Here is a 15638-nt window from a genome sequence, read left to right as displayed (position 1 = left end):
TTTGAGATCATCGAGTCCAACCAACCAACCTACAATCTCTGTCACTAGAGCATGCCCTGAAGTGCCACATCTAGATGTTTCTTAAACACCTCGAGGGATGGTGACTCAACCCGCTCCCTGGGCAGGCTGTTCCAGTGCCTGACCACTCTTTCAGTAAAGTAATTCTTCCTAATATCTAATCTAAACCTCCCCTGCCGCAGCTTCAGACCATTTCCTCTGGTCCTGTCATTATTCACCTGGGAGAAGAGGCCAACACCCACCTCTCTACACCCTCCTTTCAGGGAGTTGTGTTGTAGGGGGCAATGAGGTCTCCCCTCAGCCTCCTCTTCTCCAAAGCAAAGTATACTTGCAAAGAAAGCAAGGGTTAAAAATATGAACCAAGACCAGGCAGTTTTTAATCAGGGTTAAAAATATGAACCAAACCAAGTAGCAGCTTTTTCTGGTTTCTCATCTAAAGCTGCCTTCAGAGGTGAAGTGGGACAGCCCAGGATGACAGGATTTTGCAGCTGCCTGACAGTGCGGCAGGTGCAGTACAGCTGAATACAACAGGACCACGGAGGGGCTGTTATTTGTTTCCATCCTGACAGGCGAATCTCTGGTCCCTACAGGACTGAGGAGACTGTAACTATAACTGACATTCCAAAAGCACAACAGTCTCTCGAGGATAGTTCTGCCAGGTTCTTAACGGCTATGGTCTCATTTATGGGGGCTAACTGCAGCAGAACCCTGAATTTAGCTCCAAAATATTTACTCTTATTTTATCTTTTATATGAAAATAATGTAAATCTCTAAGAGAAAGAGAAACAGCAAACAGTCTACACTGTGCATTTTCAGACAAGTAATAACCTTTGGTCAGTAGAGAGAAGGTCCTTCACCTTTCGCCTCCACTACCCCTTCGTTCAACCAGAAGATACTGGAGAACATTTATAGAGAGCATTTCAGTAACAGCACTTTCAAAAAAAATAGAGGTAGAACAATCAGTTTTCTGTACCCCCCACCCCCTTTCACTAACATTGCTCCTGCCCTTTGAAAAAATATATCTCTTGAGTGCTTTCACAGCTTCAAGGGGTAAAAGTGCTAAAGAGCGCAGCTGTATTTCAAACACAAACGCACAAATCAGTTCATGACTGCTGAAGCTGTTCCACTGGAAATGGTAAAAACAGCTAGAAATGTCACTTAGTTACAGATAAAACCTCACATCAAAGCAATAGGTGATGAGAGCTAAGAATACTGTGGGCACCAGTTACAGTGTTTTACTAGTCTTTTCCCCTCCTCCAGTGGTATCCATCACTGCTGGACTTGTGAAGGGGTCTTGCTCTTGCATTTGCCACCTTTTCTGCATTTAATTTATTCATCCAAACCCTTCTGGTGATTAGAAACAGGAAATGAGAGAAAAGCACTAAATAATATTGGAAACTGGAAGTCCTTAAATTATTCACAGAATTCAAACAGTTTTTGAAGTACACTGTGGCGTTTCGATAGCCATGTAATTCAGGCTGACATCACAAGCTACAGCACTGCAATGCTAATTTGGGAGATGATTACAGCTGTAAGAGGTTGATGCAGTCTTCATTTACATGTGTGTCTGGTCTGTCTTCTGAAAGGACTAAAGATCTGGTAAATTCTAAATTCAATGGGAGCATCAGTCCGCCCAGATGTGGCTGAGATAATGTCGCTAACCAAACACTAACAATGCCTCACTACGACTCACTGGTGGTTAGCACCACTACAAACTTTGTAATTTTCACATACAACTTAGTGACATGTCACATATACTGCAAAATCTTGTGATGGCCTTTCGGGGAAAAATTCAGCCTGTAATGTGAGAGTGGGAATTTATTTGCTGGGACTAATAAATATCACCACGTTCTCCCTTTATGACAGTACTTCTAATTGTTACACCTCAAGACCGTTGCGAGGGCATTATTGCAGTTACGTAAGTCGAAAGTTACAGCCCAGGCTTTGACTAAAACCGGGAAGTTTCTCCACCCACTGTGTACTCTTTTCCCTCCTCCACAGTGTTTGCCTGGGAGGTGGAAGGAAGATAGAAGTGTTCCTGTTCTATTTCTTTGAGGCATCAAATGAAGTTATATCTGTTTATCTCAAAAAAACTTAACGCATCACCGTCCACTCCAAGACCTAGAGAAAGATATGACGACTCAGAAGATAAGAATCCCAATCTTCAGGGCCTTTTCCTTATACTAGAGTACATCAATGGGAATTTTGCTACTCATTTTATGGAGTAGGAGGATACCCATCACAAGGGTAATCCTGACTTTTATTCTTGCTATTCCAACCTCTCACTAATTCCTCAGAAAGGAAGCACGGAGAGTTTGGCATGCAGTTTATTAAATTACAGCTCTCAAGCTTGAACTGTTAAGCCATGGTCAGCAGTACAACTCAAACCAGAAAACATTACACAATCTTTATGAAGAATTAAAGATGCAAGAATGAGAGCTTGTATTCAAGTGATTGAAGCAAAGTTAGCAAGCTCAACGTAAGCCAGGTACTACATTACTAACTCCCAGATTCAATCAAAATAGAGCAGGAATATTTAAATTGTAGTCTAAATTAGATCTGTAACGATCTTCATAGAAATAGGCAAGTCAAGTAGCAAAGTTATCTTTGGAAAAAATCTATTAGCTGTAATGGAATGATAATCCTCTTAGATTCATTGATGCTGACAGATTAAATACTTCAAATTCATCTTTTATTTTGTTAGCTCATTTGACACAAAATAAGTCCTACATTTTTAATATTATAGTGGGAGTAGAAGGAGTTTTGCTGTTACTGTGGCAAATTCGGTATTAATAGAATGCCTCTGGGTATTCAGCACAACTATAAACTATGTTACCAGATGACAGCTGGAAGGGACTAACTTGCTTCTGTTTTTAACATACTACCACTATTTATTACAAACTAAATTAACATTACTGAATTTGCTTTCAATTTAGGAAACTCCTCGAAAGCTGGACTGATAACAAGAAAGAATGCAGGAATGAACATGTTTTCCCTATAATAAAGTGTTAAATAATATAGGGTTACATATACTGCCAACCTTTTGCTCCTAGAGTCAGGCTCGGACTCTAGGACATTACAAAATTAAACATTGAGACCTGAAAACTACATTATTTCTAGCTGATTCTGGGTCCCAAAAAACCCAACCTAACAAAAATCAGAACGGGCACAGCAGGTTGAAAAATAAGACAAATCTCCAGCATCTCACCTCATGTTACTCCATCTTAGCTTAAGATACACCAAGTTACTCAATTTTGGATCTACAGATTTGATCCATGGATTCTATAATTCATAATGGTCAGTAAGAGTTTTGTGCACTGCTATATTTATCACTGGAATACTTGTCAGCTGCTTTCACTCTTTTTATAAAAAGGGAAATTAAGACTTTGAGCCTCCTTATATAGGCAAATGGTCAGTAAAAATGCATAATTATCCAGGAAAAATAATTAAATTCCAGAATGAGAAAGCTATTTTAACAAATCTATACTTTTTTCAAAACTATTAAGCTCTGAGAACTACATGATGTGAATAACAACATTCAGAACTTTATCTGGAAGCCTTCAGTGAGGACACAGTGCTAAAGAGGAATGACATCCATTAAACAGACACACCACCTCGTGTCTTCCCGTGCGCCCACTCCATTCACTATTGATCCGCAGCACGTAGCTTTGACAGGCAAAGTGGTGTTACCTGCTACCCAACATTACTTTTTTATTCCAAACAGTCCATGTTCTTTACAGCCAAGTTAAAAGATACGAAACAAAAAGTTCCAACTGAAAACTAGCATTATATGTGCCAGAAGCAGTAAATACCATACAATATATCACCTGCAGCAAATACCTCCTGAACTGGAAGTTGAAATTAATATTTCAAAGGGTAATGGCTTACCACAGATCTTTAGCTGTTTTAAATCTGGCCTAGAACACAGCTAACCTGAAGCATCTGTCACCATAAAAGTCACAGACACATCTGCTGAACTGCAAATCAGATATGTTTTATATGAAAGGTTGAATTCAATTAATAGAGCAAATTTGTTTTTCTGTAATGCAATTTATTATTGGGAATGGTGTAAGTATAGAAGCAATTTTGTGAATTACTGTTCAGAATTTATATGAAATCTCCATGTTTGCTCTTTTTATGTTCATTGTCTGCCAGGATTCAAGCAATTCAATTTCACATGCAGAAACACTCACAGAAAAGTTTTAGGTCCACAAAAGCACTTTCTACTGGAAAAAAAAAAGTATATCCAACCAGCAGACAAGTAAAACAACACTTCTTTTAACCATTTGCAGATAAGCAAACTGCATAGTATTTCAGTTTCCCGTGCGGTGAGTCAAAGAGCACTAAAACCACACAGAGAACAAGATCCAAAATATTTTGGTTTATCCATCTACAAATAAAACTCTCATCAACCAGGAGCAGATTTTTTTCAAAAAGCTTTCTGATGTTCAATACAACTTAGACATCTTAAGCATCAAAGCGTCTTAAATATTATTTTAATTCTCCATTCAGCATAAAGGCAAAAAGCAGGTCTCCTGGAAAACATCAGAAGCAATTTTTTAAGTTTTCCTATTGTTGTTCCTATTGCTTCTTTAAATCAGGCATGGATACGAAGAAACTAAAAAGAGCTCAGCTACACTATTTCCATTCACTTTGATTACACTTTTTAGGTCTAGACCCATTCAATAAGCTTTATCTATAGATTAACGACTCTCTTTTATTACAGCATTTCAAGTGTTGAAGCATCCATTGGACCTTCAAACTCAGCGCATCAGGGCTTCACTATAGTCTGTACCTTTTTATAATTCAAAAAAGAAACAGGCAAAAATCAGACAAAAGTACCTACAGCAGCAGTCAGCAGAATATTCATTTGGGAACGTCACATTTTAGTGTAATTGCCCTTCAACATCCCCTTGCATGGAAGTTCCTATAAAGCATTTGGTACTAAACAGTATCAGGCGAGTAACAGGACTCCACCAAGAAGAGCCTGCAATAACAGTTTCTTTATTAACAACATTTTTGAATGGTGTTAAAAAAGGCCATAAAAGGCTGGGTGGGGAGTGGAAGATGGATGAAAATATTGATCATAATTACACAGGTAAATTACAAAGTTCAGACTATGTAGGCTTGTACGGAATGTTAGCATCTTCTAATACCTACTTGCAAGATGCTCTAAAACGTGGTTTATTGACCTCTAATGAGAGACGATAGAGCATAAAAAATTTCATACTTACAAATACTCATGCTCTAAACTAAGGCCCCATGATACAACTATGACTACTAAAGTTCTTTAGAAGTATAAATAGCAAATGAAACATTTTTTTATTTTATAGAAATGAATCTGACCATCTGCTTCACTGCAGCAGCATCTAAAAACAACTGAAACAGCAGCCTCTGGTGTTAAAATTCTGCTCTTTTTCTCAGACTCCACCGTTCACCAGAAAGCATGACTAAAAATACAGAAAAGATAAATCAAGTGGCCCTTGAGGAATCCTTTGCACCATAAGTAATTTTCCATCTTAGCATATATCATACTATTTGTGTTTGCCTTCTGTAATCCACCGTGAAAATACCATCAGATTAGCTTCTATTCTGCCCTAGTGAAAATTCATCTTGATACAAAGTCCTCTTACTGTATGAAGATGGAAAATTTTTTTCATAGCACGGAAAGCGCATTTCACCCCTGCACAGATCAAGCTTTATTCTCTACATCTGCAGAGACAGAAATTACACATCTCTTGAGCACATACATGAACAAGCACACGGGTATGAAGGATAAGCCAAGAAAAACCACCCCTGCAATACACTACCTTAAAGGGTAGAATTATTCCGACTTTCCAATCATGAAATGTTTTCATAGAGGAGCACGCATGAGAAAGAAAACACATGATGGAGGCTGTGCACACCCCACTTCCAGGACAGGATCATACGTACAGCTCTTCAGGTTTTTGTTTGAGTGACACAAGAAAAACTTACTGCCATTCTCATCTGTAGCATTACAGAAATTCACAGTATGCTCTCTGCAGCAATATACTCAAGTACTATCAGAGTGCAAATTAAAACAATCCTCATATGGATTAGTGTTCTATAACAGACAAAACTAGAGTATACTCATGTCCAAAGTCAGTCTTATGCTCAGTAGGAATGCTCAGATTTTCCCACTCTTTCTCTGAATTATCACACAAACTATGTTACAACAGACTATAAAGCCACTAATAAATAAAGAAAAAATCCAGGACTAAATAGAAGCCTTAACAAAACTAGACAATGATTTTAAAAAAGGTACACACACATGCTCTTCCAAAACATGACAACTTCTGCATCGTGCACCCAGTTTTTAAATATTGCTCTTTAGAGCCCCCAAATTTCCTGTGGTTTTAGAGAAATTAGTGACTCTCTCGAAACCTTAGTTTCTCTACCCATGAAAATAAAAGCAATGCTATACTACACGCAAACTGAGCATGTATCATTGTGAAGATCTGAGAAAGATGATAAGCTATTTAGTAAACAAACCCACAAGTAAAGGAAGTTTACTTTCTGAGCAGTTACAAAGTTAAATAATAAAAACATTGGCAGAGAAACCCAGGTAAGACACCACACACTACAGGGTGAGTGGAAGGATGGCCCAAAGCAGAGCACATGGTTTGTTATTTTAATGAATGCTTTCTCCTAACAAAACGAAAACACAACGTTATCTGAATGGACTGATGTGAATAAAGTCATACAAGAGATTCCTATAGCACCCATGTCTTGCCTTTATTTTTCTTTACTCCTGTATCGCTCGTGAACAATATTTTAAGTCTACCCCTAGCTGAGATATTAATAACATGCAAACTTTAAGATCAACTAAATCAATATGCTGACACGGTGTGTATTCAATTGGGGCTGGCACGTCAGAAAAATTTCAAATAGTAAACCGTCGAATGTACTTACAAATAATCAAACAGCTTTACTCTCAGCAGGGCATCAGCAGCAGAGAAAGAGAACTTGGGGCAGTCTAGGAAAGCAACACAAATCATATACTTCCCTTCGGATGTAGAATTCAGGACACCTAAAAAACCTCCCTACCCTCAGCATGTAAATGCTGAAGCAGAGCTGGCTGCAGCGTATCAACAACATTCCTCAAATAAAGCATCAGTGATAGCTCTTCCACAGCTCGGAGCTGGTGACAATGAAGTACTTTGCAAATATGGACAGAATTTTCAGATACGTGAAAGAAATTCTAGCCCACTTATAATGAAATAAACGGAGGCTCATCTAATTTGCACAAGGACATTATTAAATGCAAGACAAAAGGTACAGTAAGGACACAAGTAACTTGCATACCAGTCCTGTCTTCACCACTAGATTTATTTCAGTGTCAGTAGAATTTGCTATTTTTACCTTTCTAAACCAAGCATTATTTCTCCAAGAGCTCTGCTGTCCAGAGGCTGGTTTGTCTTCTTGGTTCCCAGATACAGAATTATACTTTAAATATGCAGCTCTCTGGGCTGCATGTTACCAGTGCTTTTTATGTTAAAAACATTTTTAAAAAACCAAAACATTTCAGATTGAAAGGAGATACGTGCTTCAACAGCTTACTGTCCAACAGACCCACCCGTGTTCCATTATGTGGCTTAGCGGAGCATTTTATCATAATAAAATCAGCAGCAATATGCAGTGGCTACCAAGCCATACAGTAAGTGCCATATTGTTGGAAAAAGAAAATCCCTATACAATGCTTATTTAGAACAAAATGTACTCAGATCTATAAACACCATGTAACACATAGCTTTAGGCTTTAATATCAAGATACAGAAGAATATTAATGTTCATGTTTTATAGACATCTTTATTCAGATACATGCAACCCAAAATTAGTTTCAATGCATCAATGAGATAATAAATATTAGCAACTCTCTTCTCATTTTCAAATTACCATAGCATCTGTGCAACTTTTCCTGTAAAATAAAAGCCCAAAGCTACATATGTATATTCATGCCAATAGATTTTAAATGCTGTGCAAAGGGTATCTACAATAATTTCATTTTTCTTTAATCCCCATTCAGAATAGAATCCTGGAATACAATTTGTTTGAGAGGCAGCTTTTAGACAACTTCGTAAACTAAAATCTTAAAGCTCAATGGGTTGTTAACTGAGGTTAACTGCTTCAGCCAAAGCTACAAGTAAACACTATGCAACATCACAACTGAAAGAATACAGACACCAAACTGACAAAAAAATATACTGTTCTTCCTCAGAACAATGTCCAAACCCAATTCTACTCCAGTCTAGAACCTGAAATGTCCTCCACGGCAAATTTTTATTAAGTAGTTGAAATTTGTTCCTTAACAGCAAGAGAAAAGTCATCCTGCTACATGAAATTTCAGATGTTTATGGGGCCTGATCCTGACCGTACTTCACACAGTGCAAGAACTGCCACAGAGTTCTACCAGATGTGTAAACCAAAAGGCAATAAGCACCTCACATCACTGATTTAAATACGCATGCACTCTTTTGCAGTCACAGCTGTCACTTGATGAAAGTATTAAAAAAAATATTGAAAAATAACAGACTTCATTCTGTTATTTCACTGTTCAGGGAAGTGTTATTTTTTTTTCAAAGAACCACCAAAAGGCCATATTTTGTCTGTTTCGTACACAAAAGCCTCTCAGATTTTCCCTCTGCTGGGCCAGACATTGGACTTGAACAAGAGACCACAGGGGACGATGTGGCCAGTACAGGTCCCAGGATTGTGGCAAGATGTCATAACCCGCTAGCTACCTGCGGATGACTTCCTACAGAGACCAAACCCAATGAAGTATATACAAAAGGAAATGGAAGCACAGACACAACAGACGTGCAAAGAGTGACCTCCACAGAGGGGCTGGTGTTGAGACAGAGAGGGGAATCTTTCAGGAGCTACAAAGTCTGACTGAGAGATTACTCTGCCATGCAAAAACAAGCCATTTGTATAGACTGTAAAAACAGAAATTACGTCTTATCGACAGCAAGAACTTTCCTTCAAAAAGGATAACATAACACTAGATTGCCCTCTGCCCCCTACTTCCCAGGCACTTTCACTACTTTGAGAGGTCCAGACACACCAGCCAAGGTGTCAGGGATGCCAGGGGATGGGGAGTAGCTGACATCCTTTGGCTATCTGCCCTAAAGAGATTATTTCACTCAAGTAATTTACCAGGAAAAAGTGAAATGCAAAAAAGGACACTGAACATCTCAAATATGCACCTTACACGTACATAAAAAATACACACGCTCACGCATATGCACATCCAACCTCAGACACTTGCATTGTCTGACAGGTAATTAGATTCTCACTGCCGGAAGAGGTCACTGAATCTCCCGAACCCCACCATTTTGGGACAATCTGACGAGTCGCTAGGACTATTTCTTAAAGACGCTGTCCAAGGGCTCCACGCACACGCTGGATTCCCAAGGATGCTTCCGCACCCAACAGCGTGGAGCTCTCCCTGCCTATTAACCCAGCAGCCTTGTGGCAAACGATCTCCGCTCCGAGGACCCCAGCTGCCGGTGCAGCCGCAGCCCCACCGCGATGCTGCCCCCCTCCCTCCCGCCCCTGCCCCAGACCCGCTCCAGCCGCGCTGCCCGGGGCCGCCGCCTCCGCTTCTTCCCCGCGTTGGGGTTGTTATTTTCCGAGGGGTGCCCGCTACCCGCCGTCCCTGCCGTTACGGTACTCACAGAGACGCAGGGCGGTAACTGAGGCGCGGCGCAACCGGTGGGACGCCCCCGGGCGCGGCGCCGCCACCGCAAACTTGCGGGGAGCGGGCGGGCTGCCTCGCCGGGGGGCAGCGGGGGCCGCTTACCTCGCAGGGCGGCTGTCCAGCTGCACAGACCCAGGAGCAACAGCGGCAGCCGCCGCCTCGGGTGCAGGGGGCAGCCGCTCCGCGCAGCCCCGCCGCCCATCCTGTCCCCGCAACTCCCGCGCCGCTCCCCCGCGGCCGCCGGCAGGGAAGGGACGCCAAGCTCCTGTCGGTCCCTCGGGAGCCGGACTCCAGCCGGAGAATTCGCCGGGTTTGGGGGTGTTTTTTTCCCCCTCCCTTCCCCTCTCCCGGTGCCGGGAGGCGCCCCACGCCCGGCCGGGCGAGCCGAGGGCGGGCAGGGGCTGCGCTGGGCTCCGCGCTCCGCTCCGCGCCCCGGCCGCCGCCGACTAGCGAGCCGCCGCGCGCGCCCGCATCCCTAATGAGCCGCCCCTCCCCCGCAGCCAATTAGGCGCGCGCTGGGCGGGCTCTGCCGCGGGCGGGGGGGGACAGGGGGACCGGGCAGCCCCCGGCACCCCACGCCGGCGCGGCCGGACCCCTTCGGGCCCCGGCTCTCTGGTTCCGGAGGGTATTCTACCCTGCCTCTCCAATTTACAAAATTGGGACAAAAACCCCTAAAAAAAAAAAAAAAAAAAAAAGAAAAAAAAAGAAAGAGAAAAGTATTCCTGTTAACAAGGACATGAGGCAAATACTACAGCAGCCATCCTCCACCCCCAAAGCAAACACAGTTTGTGCCATCTTTATTAATATTGCATCGTTCCGTGATCAAAAATTCTGTTTCTTGCCAGGAGTGTCACCGTTTCACTCTTCCCCCCGGCCCCGAAATTGCACATACTTTTATTACACACCTGATGAGGAAGCACCACACTCAGCCCAGCAAATTGTAGGCCAAAAAAAATCACCCATTGGCTCAAGTGAAATGGCTCCTGTTCTATTCTGAATAGATTTGATCAATCAGAAATGGGAAAACAAAGGTGCCCCTTGAAGAAAAGATGAATTGCTAGAGGAGGAACTTTTGGCCATAAAGAAAAAACTCTGTCCCTCCTGCGGCCAACAAACAACGTTTTGGAATTTGTGTTGTTTTCTACCCCATAGACCAGTTGGCAACAGGGAGAGGAAAGGAAAAAGAGCCACAGTGAAATCTGGCGCGTCCGTGCTCCCAGCGGGATAAAAAAACTGCAGTAATGGAGCAGGACAAGGTACAAAATGAGATTTGCTACTAATGAAGTGTCTCACCACGCGATTCCTACAACACTACAGATCAGAACAAATGGATCACGTTTGTATCATTGTGACTGTAAGAGAATTATCCCTGTGGAAGTCAAACATGGTATATTCCTAGCCAAGACACTACAGTATTGCAAAAGTGTGTGCAAAATACCCCTGAAATACTGTATTTCTTCTTTTTTTTTTTCCTCATTTGGAAATAAACTCCATTTTCACCAGGGGCCAAGACCATGAGCATCAGAATACTGGGTTTGTTCCCAGCCGTGCTTTACACTTGACCATGGCACCAAGTTCACCTTACCCAACGTCACAAAATCTAAAGCGTGCACACTCTCAAGTTTAAGGGGACTCAGTTACTGCTTACAAAATGTTTTTAAATCCCTGACTGATAAATTATTGAAAAATGCAGTAGGATTAGTTACATATACTTAAGAACAAGGCTTGTCAATTGGTCCTCCTGCAGGCTAGCTTTGTACTGTTTTCAGGAGGAAACAAATAATTAAAGCAAAAAGAATTTGTAAACAGAATTTTAAGAGGAAAAAAAAATCAATATCGGAGAACATCACATCAGAAGATCTCTTTTTCCCTTCCCATCATGTGTTTGCTAGACTTCAGCTCACAATGAAGAACAGAGCTACAAAAGCAGAGAACAAATATATGAAAAATAAGTTTTCTTCAACAGCCTTTTAGGTCATTCTCCACATTCAATGGGTTCAAAGGAAAAAAAAATACCTAACAAAAAACCCCAAACCACTGAGGAACAGAACTGTGAAGCTACACAAAAAAGTGTTTACACGTCAGAGCATCTAGCAAAGTCCCTTTAAAGTCTTAGCATGTCAGCAACACAGCCCTATTTTCCAGTACACACATACAGCCATTTTTGCTTCAAGCCCAACTAATTATCTATTTTTGCCTATGCCAATGAGTCAGTGTTTGGTGCTTTAGATAAAAATATCAAGTTCTCGGTTCATAATGCAATTATGATGGGGAAGAAGAGAGCAAAAGTAGAAAAAAGGGCAACAGCTGGTAACTTCAATCACTGCACTTGGAAATATAAATAAGCGGAATATTCCACAAAGATAAAATCGCAGGGTGCGGGATGCAGCAGTTTCTGAGATGCTGAAATGCAGCTAGAGATGAAACGATACATTCTTTAAGCACAGACGCACACTGGTAGCGTACAGCACCTTACACAGAGCTCTACATGTGCTCTGGCCATCCAATGTGCCACTCTGTTTCTACAGAGGGAGGCTATTTACACAGCAGTTCAACAAGAGGAACGTCACAGGAAAAGCGAGAATCCACCTTTGATAACAGGGTGCAAGCAAGAATGAAAGAAGACAGGAATCCAGCCAAAGAGGATTAATGGCATTATGGAGGAAAACAGAGAAAATGAATGCAAGGAAGACATTTGTCCTTCCCTAGCACTTCAGGGGTTAAACTTTACAATGAGCAATATTTGTTTTCTGACAGAGTCCATATTCCACATCTGGGATTCTAGAGTTACTAGAAACTGAAGGTGTGAAGTTTGATGCAGCTGCTAAAAGAGAGATAGTAAACAGAAAGGAAAAAAAGAGAAACAACCAACCAAAAAAAACCCAAAGGAACTTTGCTGAATACCTTGATGCCAGCAGCCACGTACCCAGAGAGCAGGGAAGTGCCTCTGGGAGGGACAGAATCTGTGATCGAACGTCTTGATTGGAGTCCTCAGCTCTGCCACCACCTCACCCAACAGAGGCTTCTGAGCACGTTTTCCCCACATCTCTACATCCCGGTTCCATCTCATACCATGCCACTGAGTCTTCAACCACATTAACTTATTAAACACACAGCCCTTTACAACTATGAAGTTAATTTTTCTAGCGAGAATATGTCAATACCCTAATAATTTTCAATAAGCCATACAGCTACAGCCTGAAGGGGGGGAAATAAAATCACCTCCTCCACCCTGGAAGCTCAGCAGAATGTTCCAGATGAGTTTGCAAAGGTGCTTTCAGTCTCTATCTCTTCTCAAGTGCAACATAAAAATTTGCAGCCAGGTGATTACACTTTGTTTCTTCTTTGATGTATGACCTCGGAGTAACCCACCTGTGATTTGCAATAAATCAGAATTCACATCACCTGCATGTCAGATAACGGGCTGGGGGAGGGTCACTGCTGACGTGCTCTCAGGAGCAGGGGAAAAGGCAGCTGCTTCACTTTGCAGCTTGTGCAAATAAAAACATACCTGAGATGGCACTGGAATCTGATAGAATGTACCACTGCTATGCTTAATGTATGTAATGATAAAAGGAGAATAAATGCATCTAAACCATTGGTGTATATCACAACGAGGATTAGACACATACCACTTGGCTCTAATGCAAGTATTCACATCTGTACAATAGATAAATAATTCAGGAGCAAGCAAGAATATCCGACTGTAACAACAAATAAGTAATGAAATTATGTGAAGCACTTTGTAGTTGTAGTGACACAGAAGCCAATAAAAAAAAAATCTGACTTGCTTTTAGTGTATTTCCAACATTTATCCTTCCCCTTCTCTCAAAAGAGCGCCCTGTACAAAATGGGATCTGAAAAACAAGCCAACCCACCTGGAAGAGCTGTAGCTGGGAGAAAGCTGTGACACTACCTGGCATTATTCAGCAATACCTACAAGCCCACAGTCTGATTATATACAGAAATGTAGGGACAAGCCTTTAACCTCAAAGCACATTCCATTGAATTGGGCATTTCATTTTATGGCATCAAACTACAGAAATGGCCCCTGCTGTCGTAATGCAAGAAAAAGAGGAAGTCTGGGCTCAAGTGATTAATTACAACTCCTCTCCGTATAGCAAAGGTAGAAGCGGATTAAATTCCCCCTGTGGTAGCTCTGAGTTCCCAGGTACTGAGACAGCATTCTTTGGGTCTGGAGACGCGGGTGTGTGTGCATGTGTCAGGAGAAAGAACAATATTGTGTTTTTCTCTCCACTGCATACCTAACACAGAACACAAATAATACGTTCATTCTGTAGGTGCTGGTATAAGTTAATTGCAGAAGCACCTAAGGATAGGAGAGCTGCCTCACTACGCGTTCCCAGTCCCAGGCTGTGCACGAAGCATGAGATGGTGTTAGAATGTTTAAGGGTCCCCATCTTCCACAGTGTGATTCAAGATACTACTTGCTCACAGCCATTACGGCTTCATTTTGAGATTTCAACACGTTTTGACAGTGGGGTCTGTATTTGGATTGCCCAAACATAAAAGGAGTGCTTGCTGCACCACACAGGTGTGCTCTAGACCATTACTGGAGACTAACTCCAGTTTTAGTTGTGGAGATCTTTATCACAGTTCTATATATGTCTATTTTATAAAGCAATCCCAGAGGGCACAAGAGTAGGACTCCAAAGGAATTAGACACATCCATGGGCCGTATGCACATCAGTGAGTATTAAAACTAATATATTGTATAAAGTCTGCTATACTTTGTTTGCCTAAGCATCTCATACCCCTCTCAGAGACAGGTTACAGGGCAGATGAACCATTAAGAGTCTGGCCAGCAAAGCCATTCTTATGCATCAAATATACAGAGATAACGGATGAGTGTAGCATTCCACAAGACATCATGAATATGCAGGAACACAGCTGAAATTCAGCCTGTTCTTTTTCCTTTGCCCTCAAGTTTATGATAGTCTACAGCTGCTTCTCTGCTATCCTTCAGGGCTCTCTCCAAACAAACTCTAGAGATCACCTGGATCACCTGACATTTAAACAACACAGTCCCTCCCCCTTTAAAGAATGCACTCTCCAGGCCAACAATAAAAAACAATGGCCAGATATAAGTTCTGTCCAACCATTTCTCCATCTCTGCAACAAGGTGTGCCTCAAAAGCTCTTCCTAAGCATGGAATGCGTGTTTTGCAACACCCATTTTCACTGCACGTACCACGCAGGCAGCTCTGTGCACCGACAGCCTCGTGATGCCTGGGATATTCTGCGGGCAGAGAGAGCAACTTCAGGTGAGGGTCTTGCATTTCCACAACTTATAACATCGAAAATTAAAAAATAAATTAAAGAAAAAATTTACCATTTTCTTCTCTTGTGCAACATCCCTCACTCCTCTCCATAAGATCAAGGTCGCATTTTCTTTTAGGCCTGTGTCCGTATCTTTATAACACTTTGTAAAATCTTACAAAATAATATGACCTACTACGCCAAGTACAACTAAAATATGTTGCAACGTACAATACTGGATCCAGCCACATGGCACTTAGAAACAATCCCTAACAGACTGAGTTGCCGTAGCAGCCGCTATACCAGTATTAAAACATAACATATATGTATGACGGCAATTAATCAGTTGGCCACAGCCTGCATATAAGCCTTCCATGAATAATTTAATTTTCAGTTGTGTTTTACAGGCTCTTCAGCCGTATTCTAGGAATTGAGAGTACATAGGCTAAAAACTGATCATCTATGTATTTTGAATCCCAGCCTTGTAATTTTTGTGCCCCATCGCTCAGGCTGGCTTTGCAGCTCTGCATTAGGACATCTAGTGGCTGAATAATTTACTGTATATATACACATCTCTGAATATATTATTTAGATTTCCTGTCAGAAAGCTCATATCTACT

General features: G+C 41.6%; 1 protein-coding gene across 2 annotated transcripts in view; it reads right to left on the bottom strand.

Moving 5' to 3' along the window:
- Positions 1 to 12950, bottom strand: part of UNC5D (unc-5 netrin receptor D) — a 148386-nt gene extending 135436 nt beyond the window's left edge. The window contains exon 1 of one of the 2 annotated variants that reach the window (XM_074563589.1): positions 12644 to 12950. In XM_074563589.1, coding sequence (XP_074419690.1) covers positions 12644 to 12836 — 193 coding nt within the window. In that variant the 5' untranslated portion in view covers positions 12837 to 12950. Of the gene's footprint in view, positions 1 to 9841; positions 10688 to 12643 lie in introns of those variants that run through there. The other variant, XM_074563590.1, reaches the window with a different exon arrangement.
- Between the last annotated feature and the right edge of the window lie 2688 nt (positions 12951 to 15638).

The sequence above is a fragment of the Larus michahellis genome, chromosome 20, assembly GCF_964199755.1.
Source record: "Larus michahellis chromosome 20, bLarMic1.1, whole genome shotgun sequence".
NCBI classification, from domain to species: Eukaryota; Metazoa; Chordata; class Aves; order Charadriiformes; family Laridae; genus Larus; species Larus michahellis.
This window is presented reverse-complemented; position numbering and strand designations above follow the sequence as displayed.